Here is a 15,996-nt window from a genome sequence, read left to right as displayed (position 1 = left end):
CTATCACCATCTGCATGGGTGAGACCGCCAGGATATGGAAATCTAGGAAGGGCCACATTACTGAAGCTCATATATTATCTACCCACCCATGTGCAAAAAAAAAAATCAATACTGAATTGGACATTACAGACCTGAAGGAGAACACAACATCTACAATATTCACAAATTTCTATTAAAAATTGTTCATAAAACACTGACCTACAACAGGCCATAAAAAAAAGTGTTGCCACATATTACAGTACCCTAATATGGTTTATACACATGTCATAATTGGGTAGCACATTGCACAAGAATATGCTGTACGAATGAGTCTCTTTATGTAAAGAAAAGAAAAAAACAAATAAACATATAAAGTACAAAAGAGTCTCTGTGAGTCAACGCATTTCATTTCTGCTTCTTCAGGACGTAGAGGAAAATAGCAGAGGTAACTAAAGAAAAAATAAACTATTACCATTTGTGTATAAACACTAGCACATAATACATGGGTAGCTTAATCTCCATGGTCCACACTGGAGGCATACATGTATGACTGGTATGCAGAGGACCTGGTGGTGCCCACCCAGGGGCAGCACACATGCCAAGGTAGCTGGAAGCCTATTTCAGGGACATCTGGGGAACGAAATGTCGCATGACAGCGAACACCCCAATCCTCACGAATAACCACAATGGCAGGGAACGGAGCATGATGCAAAAAAAACAAAACATGATGTAAGCCCCCCATTGTGAGAGTGTTAGGGGTAACAAGGGTACAACTATAGAGACTGTCAGGTTAAATGCATTGACCCTTCTATTTTTTTTAAAGTAGACATTCCAAGTTATTTATTTAGTAAAAAAAAGGTATGGTGAGTTTTTTTAAGTTGTATTTTTTTTTAACAATTATTTGGAAGATGAAGTTAAAAATTTTTTTTTCACACAGCTGTTATTTTAACTAGTTGTTATTCACACATAGCATAGGCATACCTAGAATTACACCCCAAACCACATTCTGCTACACCTTCTTAATATAGGGTGACCATATGGTTACAGCCGAGATGCATAGAGGGGCCCAAAATCCAAGGAGCACCTTTAGGCTTTCAAGAAGCATTAATTGCTCATTTTAATGTCTTGACTTCCTATCACATTTTTAGAGGCCCTGGAGCACCAGGACAGTGGAAACGCCCACAAAATGAACTCCATTTTGGAAAAGCAAACGCCAGAACATTTACACTGTTATACAAGTTGTACACTCACTACTTTATATTGTAGCAAAGTGTCATTTCTTCAGTGTTGTTGCATGAAAAGATATAATAAAATCTTTACAAAAATGTGAGGGGTGTACTCACTTTTGTGGGATGGAGATATATATATATATATATATATATATATATATATAGCATTTTGCTTCCACTGTCCTGGTGCTCCCAGGGCCTCTAAAATGTGATAGGTAGTCAAGAAATTAAATGAGTAATTAATGCTCCTTGAAAGCCTAAAGGTGCTCCTTGGATTTTGGGCCCCTCTATGCATTTCTACTGTAACCATATGGTCAGAAGGTGTAGCAGAATGTGGTTTGGGGTGTAATTCTAGGTGCATGTATAAAAAGGTTGCTGAGGAAATGATTAATATTCTTGAATTCCTTTACTTCTGCTTGCCTGCTGTGTTTGTGTATTTGAATTGCCATTTTAGTTATAGAGCCTCTGGGCAGGGACTTCCTTTCTCATTGTCTTGTACAGTTTGGTATAGCTTAGACTTCTTCACAGGCCACATCTCCTTCTAGGGTTTGGTTTCCACGTTCTACTTTAAACAAATGCAAAATTGCACATGTAGTATAAAGGTTTTTGATGATAACATGTAGAGTACCACATAGTTTTGAATATGGTCAAATCAAACTGACTATTTCTTGCATATATTGCACTGTAGCTGAGTTAAAGAGGTTGTGAACCTAAAAAAAAAAAAAAAACTGCAAGACAAAGGCATAATTGTATGCATTGGCATACTAGCTCATTATGAAATACTTATTTTAGAACGATGCCCTAGATTGGCGTCCTCACACCGCTAAAAGGGCCGGCATGTTTCCCGGAGTTACCTCCGGGTTCGTGGGCTCTGGCGCTACGATTGGCCGGAACTGCGATTATGGCACTCCAGCGCACGGGAGCCGCAGGTCATGGCACAGGCCCTGAAGAAACGGCACAAGCAGGCAGTTCTTTTAGTGCGCATGCGCCGATGACGTTGGCAGCGTATACAGTAAATTTCTACTTAACGGTGCAAGTTTAGAAGATATTTACAGTACCCACAGGTGTGCCTTATTATAGGCTTACCTGTAGGAACAATTAAAGAGAAAGACTTTACCCTCTTTAACCACTTCAATACCAGACACTTACGCACCTTCCTGCCCAAGCCAATTTTCAGCTTTCAGCGCTGTCGCAATTTGAATGACAATTGCGCGGTCATGCTACACTGTACCCAAACAATTTTTTTTATCATTTTGTTCCCACAAATAGAGCTTTCTTTTGGTGCTATTTGATCACCTCTATGATTTTTTTTTTTTTGTGCAACAAATAAAAAAAGACTGAATTTTGAAAAAAATATTTCTCTTATCGTCCATGGACGGACACAGCTCCTTAAATCTTGACAAGTGGGTTATGTTCCCTGTTTACAGGAGAGGACTAGGCAGAAACATGCTAAATAGTTAAATACATGTTACATTAACAGAGTTGAACAGCCCCGCCCCCTGGGGGTGGTCCCTCCAGATATAATCCTCCTCACTGTAGCATGCAGCCTCAGTTTCGTTCTGCCTAGCAAAGGAGAAGGACGTATGGCTCCCTTTGGGCCCAGCGCCCTGAGGAGAAATTTTATTTTATTTTACTTTTTCTTGAAGAATCTTCTTTCAACTGTCGGCTGAGAGACAGGCTGGATAATATAGATCCTTGTAGTCTACTCAGTCCGACCAGCAAGCGTGGGCACACCTTTGCAAAGAGGCTTGGTCTGCCACGCCATACCCCATGACTCCTGGGGTGGCCGGTGAGCTTTGCTCCGAGGTCCACATATGACTGGGCTGTGGTGTTGTCTTACTCACAGTGGACCAGGCCGACAGCTACCTCCATTGCGGTTGTAGTTCTGTCAGGAATGCGTCAGCGAGTCCTCGCTTGGACGGGTAAGTACAGTCCCTCCTACTTCGGTGGGTTGGTACGGCTGGGCATTCCTGGGGTTCGGGGGTCCCTTCCCCTTACTTCCCTGCTCCTTTCCCTTGCTGCATTGCTAACATTGCCGCTGTCAGGGGGGAGGGGGCCTTCCTGAGGGGACTGTGTTATCTGGCCTGTGCTTTTTCTTTTTTGTATTGGGCTTTCCTGTGAGGTAAAAAGCCCTGTGATGAGCACAGATGTTTATGATTATACTTCAGCAGACGCTGACTGATTGGTGACACCTGTAACGGTTTTGCTTTTTATGCTGTATCTGTGTCTTATCCTTTGATAAAACAGCCCTAGGAGGCTTTTCCTGTTTAAACACAGGTCCCTGCAAAAGTTACCTCACGGTTCTTTTCCTCACAGGCAGCGCTGGGCAGTCTCCTCCTGAGGGAGTCCCCTGGTTACTCCTGGTCAGCGCAGCAAGTGGGTGAGAGGCCCTGAATAGGGCTTTAGGAGCTTTTGTCTATTTGTATGGACAGGTGTGCGTATTATAATACACACTATATGTAAATATTGGAGTCAGTATTGGGGTCCTTCCCCACATGGTGGTGGTGGCAGCAGGTGTTAGCACCTGGGATTCCCACAGAGTTTTATTGTTAGTCCTGGACACGTTTGTGCCAGGGTGGGGGTGGACTGCGGGCGGGCGGTAAAAGAGTGCCCCCTTCCCCCGTTATCCCCTGGGGAATGCTCTGTTATGGAGCCATGGACCAGGTACCTAGTTAAAAAAAAAAAAAAGGCAGAATAAGGCATTTATGGGTGCGCTTTTTACTGCTGCAAGGGACTCTCCTAAGCTGCATAGTGCACCTGGGTTTCCGCCGAGGGCTCTGTCTTTTTTGGATCACACAAATCGGACCGCTGTGTAGGTTTTTTCCTTCTGTGCCCTTTGAGGTGAAGTTAAAATTGTTTTTACTGATATATTTCCCACCCCTCGTTTTTTGACACTGCTTGGGGATGTCCCACTTGTCAAGATTTAAGGAGCTGTGTCCGTCCATGGACGATAAGAGAAAATAGGATTTTTTGTACTCACTGTAAAATCCCTTTCTCTGACGTCCATGGACGGACACAGCTCCCACCCCTCCTTTTTAGGTTTGTACTGCTTGTTACGAACTGAGGCTACAAGCTGCAGTGAGGAGGGTTATGTCTGGAGGGACCGCCCCCTGGGCGGGGCTGTTCAACTCTGTTAATGTAACATGTATTTAACTATTTAGCATGTTTCTGCCTAGTCCTCTCCTGTAAACAGGGAACATAACCCACTTGTCAAGATTTAAGGAGCTGTGTCCGTCCATGGACCTCAGAGAAAAGGATTTTACGGTGGGCACTGATATGGCTGCACTGATGGGCACTGATAAGGCACCAATGAGGTGGCACTGATGGGCGACACTGGGCACTTATAGGCGGCCCTGATGGGCACTCATAGGCAACACTGATGGGTACTTATGGGTGGCATTGATGGGTACTTATGGGTGGCACAGATGGGCACTGAGGGGTGGCGCTGATACTGATGGTGGCATTGCTGGGAATCGCTTGTTTTAGCCTGTTGCCAGTCAGTGCCCTTATATGTGGATGGCCATGGGGTACATACCTGGTCATCCACATGTTTCCCGCTTCCCTGGTGGTCCTGGCGGCTTCCCTGGTGGTCCAGTGTGGGCATCCGGGGGGGGGGGGGGGGCTGCGCTGATAAACAATCAGCGTATAACCCCCCCCCCCCGTGAGGAGAGCCGCCGATCAACGGCTCTTCCTGTTTTACCTCGTGATCAGCCGTGATTGGACACAGCTGATCACGTAGTAATGAGACTCCGTCGGAGGCTCTTTACTGAGATCGGTGTAGCGGTGTCTCAGACTGACACGCCGCACCACCTATCGCCACGATGCGCTCCCCCACAGAGGAAACAGAACCACTTCCCGGACGTCAATCTGCTTTTGACCAGGCGGGAAGTGGTTAAAGGGGTTGTAAAGGCGGTGCCCACAATCGCTGCCAGACCCACTGCTAGTATAATCTGTAGTGTATACTGCGTGCCATTTTTTTAAATTCATTTTCTAAATTCCCTATTTAGTCTCTCTGATCAGCGGCCACGTGACCGCCCGTCACTCTCTCCCTCTGATGTATATACTACAGAGGGAGGGGGCCGAGATCTCCCTCTGACGTCTGCCGGGTGGTCACGTGACCTTCCTCTGTAGTATATACATTGGAGAAAGTAGAGTGACAGACGGTTGTTCAGGGAGAATAAATAAGGTATTTAGAAAATGAAATAAAAAAACAGGTATGCAGTATATACTACAGGCTATACTAGCAGTGGGCCTTGATTGTGAGCAGTAATGTTTGCACTGCTCAGAACGGTGCTACCATACAATCCCCTGCAGCTGTCAGAGTCCCTGGTGACGTGGATTAGCGAGGAGGTAAAGAGGTAGGTAGATCTGACGAAGGAGCTGTGCGTGCATGCTCCAAAACGCGTTACCTCCCATCACCTTCACCTGATGTCACATCGGCTGTGTGCGCTCCAGAACCCAGGCCGCCTCATCGCATCTTCACCTCCTTGATAATTTACGTCACCACTTTGACAGCTGCAGGACGGCGCTCTCTCTCCCCCAGACAGATGAGGATTACAGCGATCCGCATGAGGACTAATCATTATATGCCTCTTACTCTCTTGTAGGGGTTTTTAATCCCATTGTCCCTATAAATCTTTGAACTACTGCACTTGGAGGCGCTTTTCTCTTTCCTTTATGACCGGCATTCTCCGAGGTGACACTATACCTCTGTAGTTTAGCTTCCTCCAATCCACAACTGCTAAGTGTCCGCTTGTATTTAAATGGTCTTCATGGTCAACTAATTATTGGAAGTGAGAATTAATTTTTATTGGGTATTACTGATGTCATACTAATTTGTTGCCGAGCGACTTTGCTCTATACTGTGTTACCCTGTTAATAGGGATTGTCCCTATGTTTGTTGTGTCTTGGCACCCCTAGTGCCTTTGTTATATTCTGATGGATACTTTATTTTTCTATACCAATAAAGAATAAAAATTTAAAATAATAATAATTGGCTTTTAATACACAAGACTATGGATCAAAACAGGGCCAAGTGCTTAATGTCCTGGTGGAATCAACTAGGATTTTTTTATGTTAAGGTGATACAGTAAAATCTTGGATTGGAAGCATAATTAGTTCCTGAAGCATGCTTGTAATCCAAAGCACTTGTATATCAAAGCAAATTTTCCCATTGGAAATAATGGAAACTCAAATGATTCGTTCCACAGACATTTATTTATATGTCCTTCAGTTTATAGTCCATATAAAAAGATTATAGCAATGTGATAGGTTGTGTTAACATGAAATGTCCATCCACAAATGGAAGCCTCCACAAGGGGATTAGAAGCAAAATCCAGCAGGAGTTAGAGTATAAAATAGAAGAGAGGCGCCTCTAAGTGTAGCAATATGGTTACATTTAATGAAGGTACAACATTTAGAAACTCACATGGTTGATGATTAAAAGAGGCACATCTAAGGCCCCATACACACGATAGAATTTATCCGCGAATACGGTCCAGCGGACCGTTTCCGCGGATAAATCCTCTCGAGGATTTCAGGAGATTTTAATGCGATGGAGTGTACTCACCATCGCATTGAAATCCGCGCCGAAATCCTCTGGCGATGACGTGTCGCGCGGTTGCCGCGATTATGACGCGGCGACGTGCGCGACGCTGTCATATAAGGAATTCCACGCATGCGTCGAATCATTACGACGCATGCGGGGGATCCCTTTCGGACGGATGGATCCGGTGAGTCTATACAGACCAGCGGATCCATCCGTTGGGATGGATTCCAGCAGATGGATTTGTTGTGCATGTCAGCAAATATTCGATCTGCTGGAATCCATCCCAGGGGAGATATATCCGCGGAAAAAGATCCGCTGGCGTGTACACACCATAGGATCTATCCGCTGAAACCCATTTGCTGGGATTTATCTGTGGATGGATTCTATGGTGTGTACGGGGCCTTAGTATGCAGGGATCCGGGGTAAAGCGTTCCACATAGACCATTCTCATCACCGCCGGCTGTCAGTCTGCAATTGTGACCGGGAAGACTACCCTGCAGTAGAACAATCTGAAAGCGAGGATTGGACCGCCCGTGGAAGGGACAACATCAATGGTGGTGCAGAGGATGGTCTATATGGACAGCTTTACCCTGGATGCCTGCATACTTATAGGTGCCTCCTTTTAATTATCAAGCTTGTGAGTTTCTAAATGTTGTACTTTCATTAATTGTAACCATATTGCTACACTGAGGCCTCGTACACACGACCGAACATGTCTGCTGAAACTGGTCCGCGGACCAGTTTCCGCGGACATGTTCGGTCGTGTGTAGGGCCGACCGGACAATTTTCCGGCCTAGCGGACAGGTTTCCAGCGGACAAAAGTTTCTTAGCATGCTAAGAAACTTGTCCGCTGGAAGCCTGTCTGTCGGACATGTCCGATGGTCAGTACGACTCATCGGACATGTCCGCTGGCCCGAGAACCCGCGCATGGCGTCGAAGTGATTCGACGCATGCGTGGAAGTATTGAACTTCCGGGTTTGCGGACGTGGCGGCGTCAACGTCACCGCCACGTCACCGCGATGTCTGTCCGCGGGGATTTTGGTTTGATGGTGTGTACAACCATCAGACCAAAATCTCCGAGCGGACATGTCCGATGAAAACGGTCCGCGGACCGTTTTCATCGGACATGTCCGCTCGTCTGTACAAGGCCTCAGAGGTGCCTCTTCTCTTTTATACTTCGTTGTGACATGACGCTACTTGTATATCAAGACATCGCTTGTATATCAAGTCAAAATTTATTTAAAAATGTTGCTTGTCTTGCAAAAACGCTCTCAAACCAAGTTACTCTTAAACCAAGGTTTTACTGTACTTCTTCTTTAAGGCACTTTATGAGATCTAATGGTCTTGGTAAATTATGGTGATCACCTCTTGTTCTCCTACTTCTACTCCTAAATAGAAAGTTTTGTAACTGATTGCTTTTTCATGACTGTATGTGTGAAGAGGTTTTTCTGCTCGCTTTTTGTTTTTTAAATTAATAGCCATCATTTGTGTTGTTCGCCATTTATTATTTAAGTGCTCCCGCTTTTCACACTTCTTTAGAGCCTCTTTTAGTTTTAGATCATAGATGGAGACATTTGACATTGGGAGACATTGTGACCTTCCTGTAGAGGAGTTCTAATCTCTGCATCTTTTTTGTCTCTTTTATAGAAAATGCAGAATCCATTGACCTCAAGCAATTTTTCGAACAAAACTTCTCTCACATCTACTATGTTTTCTTTGAAAACTTTGTGATAATTGAAACGTCCGTGAAACAAAAAGGTAAGACTAAATTGACTGTCCTAATTATTTATTTTTTTAAATAAAAATGACCACTTCACTCTTCTTTTTTCTTTCTTTTTGGTTAAAGTGATTGTAAAACCCTTTGTTTTTATTTTTAAATCACAAACCTAGCATACTTGCCCCCACTGTGCAGTTAGTTTTGCTCAGTGTAGCCCCGATCCTCCTCTTCTGGGGTCCCGCAACAGTTCTCACGGCTACTCCTCACACAGGAAAACCCCATAGGCGAAGCGGGTGCGCTCCCGAGTCCAGCATTTGCTCCCATAACCACAGAATGACGGTCTCTGCTCCGCCCCCCTGATGCCTGCGTCATTGGATTTGATTGACAGCAGCAGGAGCCAATTGTTGCACTGCTATCAATCTATCCAATCAAGAGCCGTGAACCCTGGGCAGAGAGGTACAGCGTGTCTCCGCTGAGGGAACGAACGGGCTCAGGTGAGTAAAACAGGGGGGGGGGGGGGCTTAGGATGCATTAAGGTGAAAAAAAAACACCTTTTAAGCTTCTGAAATGTGCAGGCTGTCCCATGACAATTGTTTCTTCAACGTGACCATGCACCTCCTGTTTGTACTGATTTGGATTGGCATTTCAACTGCTTTTCTGCTGGTGCACTGCATTCAAGCAACATCTTGAACCAAATGCAGTGAGGAGGAAGTGGGGGGCAGGTCTATTTACCGCTGTGTAAATCTATGGAGCGCGGCTCCGTAGACACACAGCTTGGGAGCACAGGGACTACCTTTCCCCATAGCCAGCGGCTGGCTATGGTAGTCCCAAGAAGAATAGGAGGAGCCTAGATCGCCACCTTTAGTAACACTTTAAGGCCCCTTTCAGACAAAGCAGATCCGCTTGCTCAGCGGGGGATTTATCTGCTGATCCCCACTGAGCACGCGGATGACAGGTCCATCTCCGCACCCCTATGCAGAGTGGACACAGACACAGCCCGGTGTCCTCTATGGGGCGATCGCATGAAAACGTCCACTTCCACTCAATTGTCATCTGGCAGAGCTGCCGCTCTTCACTCCTCTCCAGACTCCTCCTCAAAAACAGGTCTGGAAAGTGTCCAATGCTCTGTGTATGGGGGAGGGGGAGGTAAGTACACACGGGTTAGCGTTCTTTTCTTCAGATTTCGTTTTTTTACTGCTGGCAATTCCCTGCAAAGTAAAAACAATCATAGCGGCTGTTGAGCCGCTTGCTTGTTTTTACAGGCCCGTGAGGTCGACAAGCCAGGGTATAAATCGGACGGCAGCGGCCGTTTACCATAGAACTGACCAAGGACTAGATGGTCCCTTCAGAGGCTGGGAGTGACGTCACTTGTGGCGCTGGCAGCTGTTTTTTTTTTTTTTTTATGTAAGGTTTTTGAGCTTAGAGGAGAAATATGGGGACTTGTATACCCCAGATCTCTCTGTAAAGAGGTCCCGTCATCCTCTATTCCTATTACAAGGGATGTTTATTGTATTTATTGTAATGGCAATAAAAGTGAAAAAAATTTAAAGGGAAAAATAATAAAAAAATTTAAAACACTGAAGTGCTTGCACACAAAAGCGAAACGCATATGTACGTCATGCCCGCATATGTAAACGGCGTTCAAATCACACATGTGAGGTATATCTGCAAACATTAGAGCGAGAACAATAATTTCAGTTTCAAGACCTCCTCTGTAACTCTAAACACGTAACCTGTAAAAATGTCTAAAGCGTCGCCTATGGAGATTTTTTAGTACCGAAGTTTGGCACCATTCCATGAGCATGCGCAATTTTGAAGTGCGAGATTTTGGGTATCTATTTACTCAGCGGAACATCATCTTTCACATTATACCAACAAATTGGGCGAACTTTACTGTTTTGTTTTATTTTTTTACCAAGATCAGTAAAAAAAAATGTTTTATCATGTTTGAAAAATTTGCTACGCAAATATTGTGTGACATAGAAAATTGCACCAACCACCATTTTTATTGCCTAGGGTCTCTGCTAAAAAACATATATAATTTTAGGGGTATTAAGTAATTTTCAACAAAAAAATTATGATTTTTACATGTAGGAGAGGAGTGCCAGAATTTACTTGGGCTGGAAGTGGTTAAAGGATAAGTTCACCTCGTGGAACATGTTAATGTTACACTCGTAATTAGGGTGTTGCATGTTCCAGCTTCTGCCCCTTCTCCTCCTGCATCCCCTTCCCTCCAGACAGTGGATAGGGGTTCCTTTCCCCTCCAACTGCTGTCACATTTAATATCGGCACATCTCTGCAGGTGGATCTGTGAATGAAGTACAAGTCCCGTCTTTCACTGCAGCAGATAAACTTGTAGTTCTCAGTGGACTATGAGTATGCTGATCAGCGTGCTCATAGTGCATTTACACTCCCTCCAGCTTTCAAAGTGAAATCCCATACAGAGATTACCAGCAAAGCTGGAAGAAGTGTGTGCAGGAGCCTGATATTGCACCCACTGAGTGCCGGTACAATATTTTTGCAAGCTCCCGAAGGAAGCAGAAGGTATAAATAATAAATGCACTTTATTTTCTGCAACAATATGTGCATTTATTCTCTTTTTCTAAAAGGTGAACTTGGCCTTTAAGCTATTTTAGAGAACTACTTCCCTAAAACATTTGAAAAACATTACCTATTCAATTCAGTGGAGAATTCTTACAATCCATTTGTACAAACGGACCTGGGATTTCCAATGAGGCTAGCCATTTATTCATGACCCCATAACATATAGGGGGAGCAAAGTTAATCAGTCTCCTGAGATCCTATTTCTGGATTGCTGTTCTCTTAGGCAGCTACCATATCCGCTCCACTTGGGTAAAAAAACAGGGCACCACTAAGAACAGTTGTAAAGTGTGTTTCTAACAGCTAGACCAGGGGCAGGCAACCTTTTGAGGTGTAGATCTACATTGAACAACATGGGAGAAGTCAAAGATTACCGGGCACAGTGTCGCCTCCTTACACCCGATTTAAAACTCGAATTGCTGTTCTACTGTGTCGCAATCATGTAAACCTATTGCCTCCTCACCATCTGTCGAACACACTCGGATCGCTTTTCAGAGGAGCAGCAGTGCCTGCTGTACTTGTGAATTAGCAGCGGCACCCTTTGGGGCTCATTCACACGTAAAGGGGGAGGGCAAAAGCCTTTCAGAAAGTACACCAAACCCACAGAATATAATAGAAGTCTATGGCTAAGCGCAAGAAAGCTGCATGTACACTGCACTGCACCTGTGGTGTGGGTAAACTGCAGCACATCAGTGTGAAAGCAGCCTTGTACTATTATGTTCAGTGTATTGCTTCACACCGACCTGAAGATCTCTTCTTTTCCTGCTGCTGGCACCACTCTGGAGACCACTAGCTGGTATAAGAGATGGAGTGCAGTTACTATCACTCCGCATGGGACAAGAGCTAGCACTACAGAGGAGGCATTGGCTTATGTGGCTCTTGCTCCCTACATCAGTTCCAACTGTACAAGTAGGTCCTCTGCATTGCACTCTGATGCTCTGAAATAGTGGGTCAGCAAACCCAGAATGCGATCTACCGGTCACCTCTCCACGATCTACAAGTAGATCGCAATCTACAGGTTGCTGAACCCCGAGCTAGACAAATAGTGGATGCAGCCGGGAAAACACCTACAGTATCTCAGAAAAGTGAGTACACCCCTCACATTTTTTGTAAATATTTTATTATATCTTTTCATGTGACAACACTGAAGCAATGACACTTTGCTACAATGTAAAGTAGTGAGTGTACAGCTTGTGTAACAGTGTACATTTGCTGTCCCCTCAAAATAACTCACATAGCCATTATGTCTAAACCGCTGGCAACCAAAGTGAGTACACCCCTGAGTGAAAATGTCCAAATTGGGCCCAATTAGCAATTTTTCCTCCCCGGTGTCACGTGACTCGTTAGTGTTACAAGGTCTCAGGTGTGAATGGGGAGCAGGTGTGTTAAACTTGGTGTTATCGCACTTACTCTCTCATACTGGTCACTGGAAGTTCAACATGGCACCTCATGGTAAAGAACTCTGAGGATCATAAAAAAAAGAATTGCTGCTCTACATCAAGATGGCCTAGACTATAAGAAGGTTGCCAAGACCCTGAAACTGAGCTGCAGCATGGGGGCCAAGACCATACAGCGGTTTAACAGGACTGGTTCCACTAAGAACAGGCCTCGCCATGGTCCACCAAAGAAGTTGAGTGCACGTGCTCAGCGTCATGTCCAGAGGTTGTCTTTGGGAAATAGACGTATGAGTGCTGCAGAGGTTGAAGGGGTGGGGGGGTCAGCCTGTCCGTGCTCAGACCACACACTGCATCAAATTTATCTGCATGGCTGTCATCCCAGAAGGAAGTCTCTTCTAAAGATGATGCACAAAAAAGCCTGCAAACAGTTTGCTGAAGACAAGCAGACTAAGGACATGGATTACTGGAACCATGTCCTGTGGTTTGATGAGACCAGGATACACTTATTTGGTTCAGATGGTTTTAGGCGTGTGTGGCGGCAACCAGGTGAAAAGTGCAAAGACATTCAAGCATGGTGGTTGGAGTGTCATGGTCTGCATGAATGCTGCAGGCACTGAGAAGCTACAGTTAATTGAGGGAAACATGAATGCCAACATGTACTGTGACATACTGAAGCAGAGCATGACCCCCTCCCTTCGGAGACTGGGCTGCAGGGCAGTATTCCAACATAATGACCCCAAACACACCTCCAAGATGACCACTGCCTTGCTAAAGAAGCTGAGGGTAAAGGTGATGATGGACTGGCCAAGCATGTCTCCAGACCTAAACCCTACTGAGCATCTGTGGGGCATCCTCAAACAGAAGGAGGAGGAGCGCAAGGTTTCTAGCATCCACCAGCTCCATGATGTCATCATGGAGGAGTGGAAGTGGCCACCTGTGAAGCTCTGGTGAACTCCATGCCCAAGAGGGTTAAGGCAGTGCTGGAAAATAATGGTGGCCACACAAAATATTGTAACTTTGGGCCCAATTTGGAAACTTAGGTGTGTACTTTTGTTGCCAGCGGTTTAGACATTAGTGGCTGTGTGTTGAGGAGCAGTGTGGGAAACCACATGTGATTTGGACAGGAATCGCATTGCATTCTTATTCAAATCACATGCGATTCTTTGCAGTATGGGCTCAAATAGCACGGCATGATAAAAAGGCATAGGTTTCAGGTATCAGAGCATTTGCAGGTGTACAAGTACTCCTGCAAATGTTTAGTATCAGCACTGATACCGGTATTGTTTACCGTTCTTTTTAAAGGAGATAGTAAAGGAAAATCCCAAATTTCGGGTTGTTCCCAGTAAAGTAATCGAGGGGAAGTCTTCCAGTGGGGAAACTAGTTCTGGTGACCTGAGGGGCTCCAAGGGTTGCCCTTAATTTTTAGGGATTTGCACTAACTTTTCGTTTTTAGCTATGAGACAAGAAGCAGGCAAATGGGCGCCGCCTCCCCTATCCACCGCCGCTGCCCTCCTCCCTAACCATGCTCATGGTCCTAATAGGCTTCAAAATAGGGTGGGCTCGGGGCGCAGAACATTGCATTTGGAGCCCACCCAGTTGTGTTGCAACAACAAATTAATATTTGCTGTTGCAACACGGATCCTCCTCCCAGCCATTTGGGAAGCAAGTCTGATGGCCATCACCAGATTGGCTGAAAGGACAGGTGATCTTATTGGATGCCTAGGAGGAGGAGGGGACGGGCAGGGCTGGAAACCGCCATGGAGGAGAGTACTCTGAGCTGGGCTGCTGCCCGCCACGAGTGGGTAAGTGCCGGACTGACCTCAAACAGCAGGGGGGTCATCAGCCTGTGCAGTGTCCCTGTGCTGGTGTCGGGTGTTATAGATAGGAAGGACTCATCGCCCCTATTCCTCCAGCAGCAGTTCCGGGTGTCTGACTGTCAGTCCAGTTGTGTAGAGGGGAGGGGATCGGAGCACAAACACAGACCGTTAGTACTCTCTCTGACACTCATCCACTTGCTGCTCTGGCTGGGCTCTGCTCCCCCCTCGGATCTGACACTTCATACAGCTCAGTGTAGTCCCAGCAACCACAATATGAAACACCAGGAGCCCAGAGTGTGTATGGACTGCCTCCTTCTATTCCATACTGTATGTCGCACAACTGCTTCAGCACTGATGCTTCCCGCCCCCCTTTTCTCTCTCCCCTCATTGGTGCACTAACTTTGACAGCAGCGGGAGCCAATGGCATCCACTGCTGTCTCAGCCAGTGAGAAGGGAGAGTCCCGGACAGCCGAGACTCTCGTGCAACATCGCTGGTTCGAGATGGGGCTCAGGTAAGTATTAGGGGGGCTGAGAGTCTTCTACACACACACAGGTTTTTTTTTTGTTATCTTATTGAATAGAATGCATTAAGATAAACATTGTGGGCCGAATTCAGATAGCCTTTACGCCGGCGTATCTATTGATACGCCGAGTAAGTGCTACGAAGCGCCGGCGTATCTTCTTTCTGTATTCAGAAAGCTAGATACGCCAGAATTTCCCTGAGATCCGACCGGTGTAAGTGTCTTACACCGTCGTATCTTAGGCTGCATATTTACGCTGGCCACTAGGTGGCGCTTACGTATATTTCCGCGAGGAATATTCAAATTGGGTAGTTACGCCGATTCAGAAACGTATGTCCGCCCGGCACATTTTTTACGCCGTTTACGTTTTTTCCGGCGTAAAGTTACCCCTGCTATATGAGGGGTATCCTATGTTAATTATGGACGTCGTTCCCGCATCGAATTTTGAAAATTTTACGTCGTTTGCGTAAGTCGTTCGCAAAAAGGGCTGTACGTAAGTTACGTTCACGTCTAAAGCATTGAGGATTTGCGGCGTAATTTCGAGCATGCGCACTGGGATTTTTTCACGAACGGTGCATGCGCCGTTCGTCAAATACGTGGGGTCACAGTGAATTTGAATAAAACACGCCCACATCATCCACATTTGAATTAGGCAGGCTTACGCCGGACCACAGACGTTACGCCGCCGTAACTAAGGGCGCAAGTTCTTTCTGAATACGGAACTTGCGTCCTAATTTACGGCGGCGTAACGTATCTGAGATACGTTACGCCCCGCGGAAAATTACACCAATGTATCTGAATCCGGCCCTCTGACTTTAGAATTACATTAAGTGGAACTGTTTTAGGTACAACCTGGCAAACACAAGGTAAAGCTCACCTCCGCAAGTGCAAGCATCATGGCATTATTACTTTGTTGTATAATGCCTCTAGAATGTACACAGTATAGGGAAGCAATTTCCAAAAGATCAGTGCAGATGAAAAACAAAATCTATTATTGAAACCGCTTGATGAGTTTTAGAGCAGTCCTCGCTCCCTTTTCAGGAGGTTTGTCCTCTTCTTTCTATCTTCTCCTCCACACTCAGAACTTGTTTTACTGCTCTCGCCCAATGCATTGTGTTCTGTGAATGGAGGAGGAGAAATTGAATGATAGGATCTCCGCTGCCCATTTGCAGAATACAATGCATTGT

At 45.5% G+C, this 15,996-nt stretch overlaps 1 protein-coding gene across 13 annotated transcripts in view; it reads left to right on the top strand.

Moving 5' to 3' along the window:
* RALGAPA1 (Ral GTPase activating protein catalytic subunit alpha 1) overlaps positions 1–15,996 on the top strand; it is a 290,205-nt gene that overhangs the window by 42,552 nt on the left and 231,657 nt on the right. For all 13 annotated transcript variants that reach the window (XM_040333074.1, XM_040333068.1, XM_040333064.1 and 10 more), the window contains exon 2: positions 8,404–8,514. In XM_040333074.1, coding sequence (XP_040189008.1) covers positions 8,404–8,514 — 111 coding nt within the window. The remainder of the gene's footprint in view (positions 1–8,403; positions 8,515–15,996) is intronic.

The sequence above is a fragment of the Rana temporaria genome, chromosome 13 (assembly GCF_905171775.1).
Source record: "Rana temporaria chromosome 13, aRanTem1.1, whole genome shotgun sequence".
NCBI lineage: Eukaryota > Metazoa > Chordata > Amphibia > Anura > Ranidae > Rana > Rana temporaria.
The sequence above is the reverse complement of the archived record's forward strand: the minus strand, read 5'-3'. Positions and strand labels throughout refer to the sequence as shown.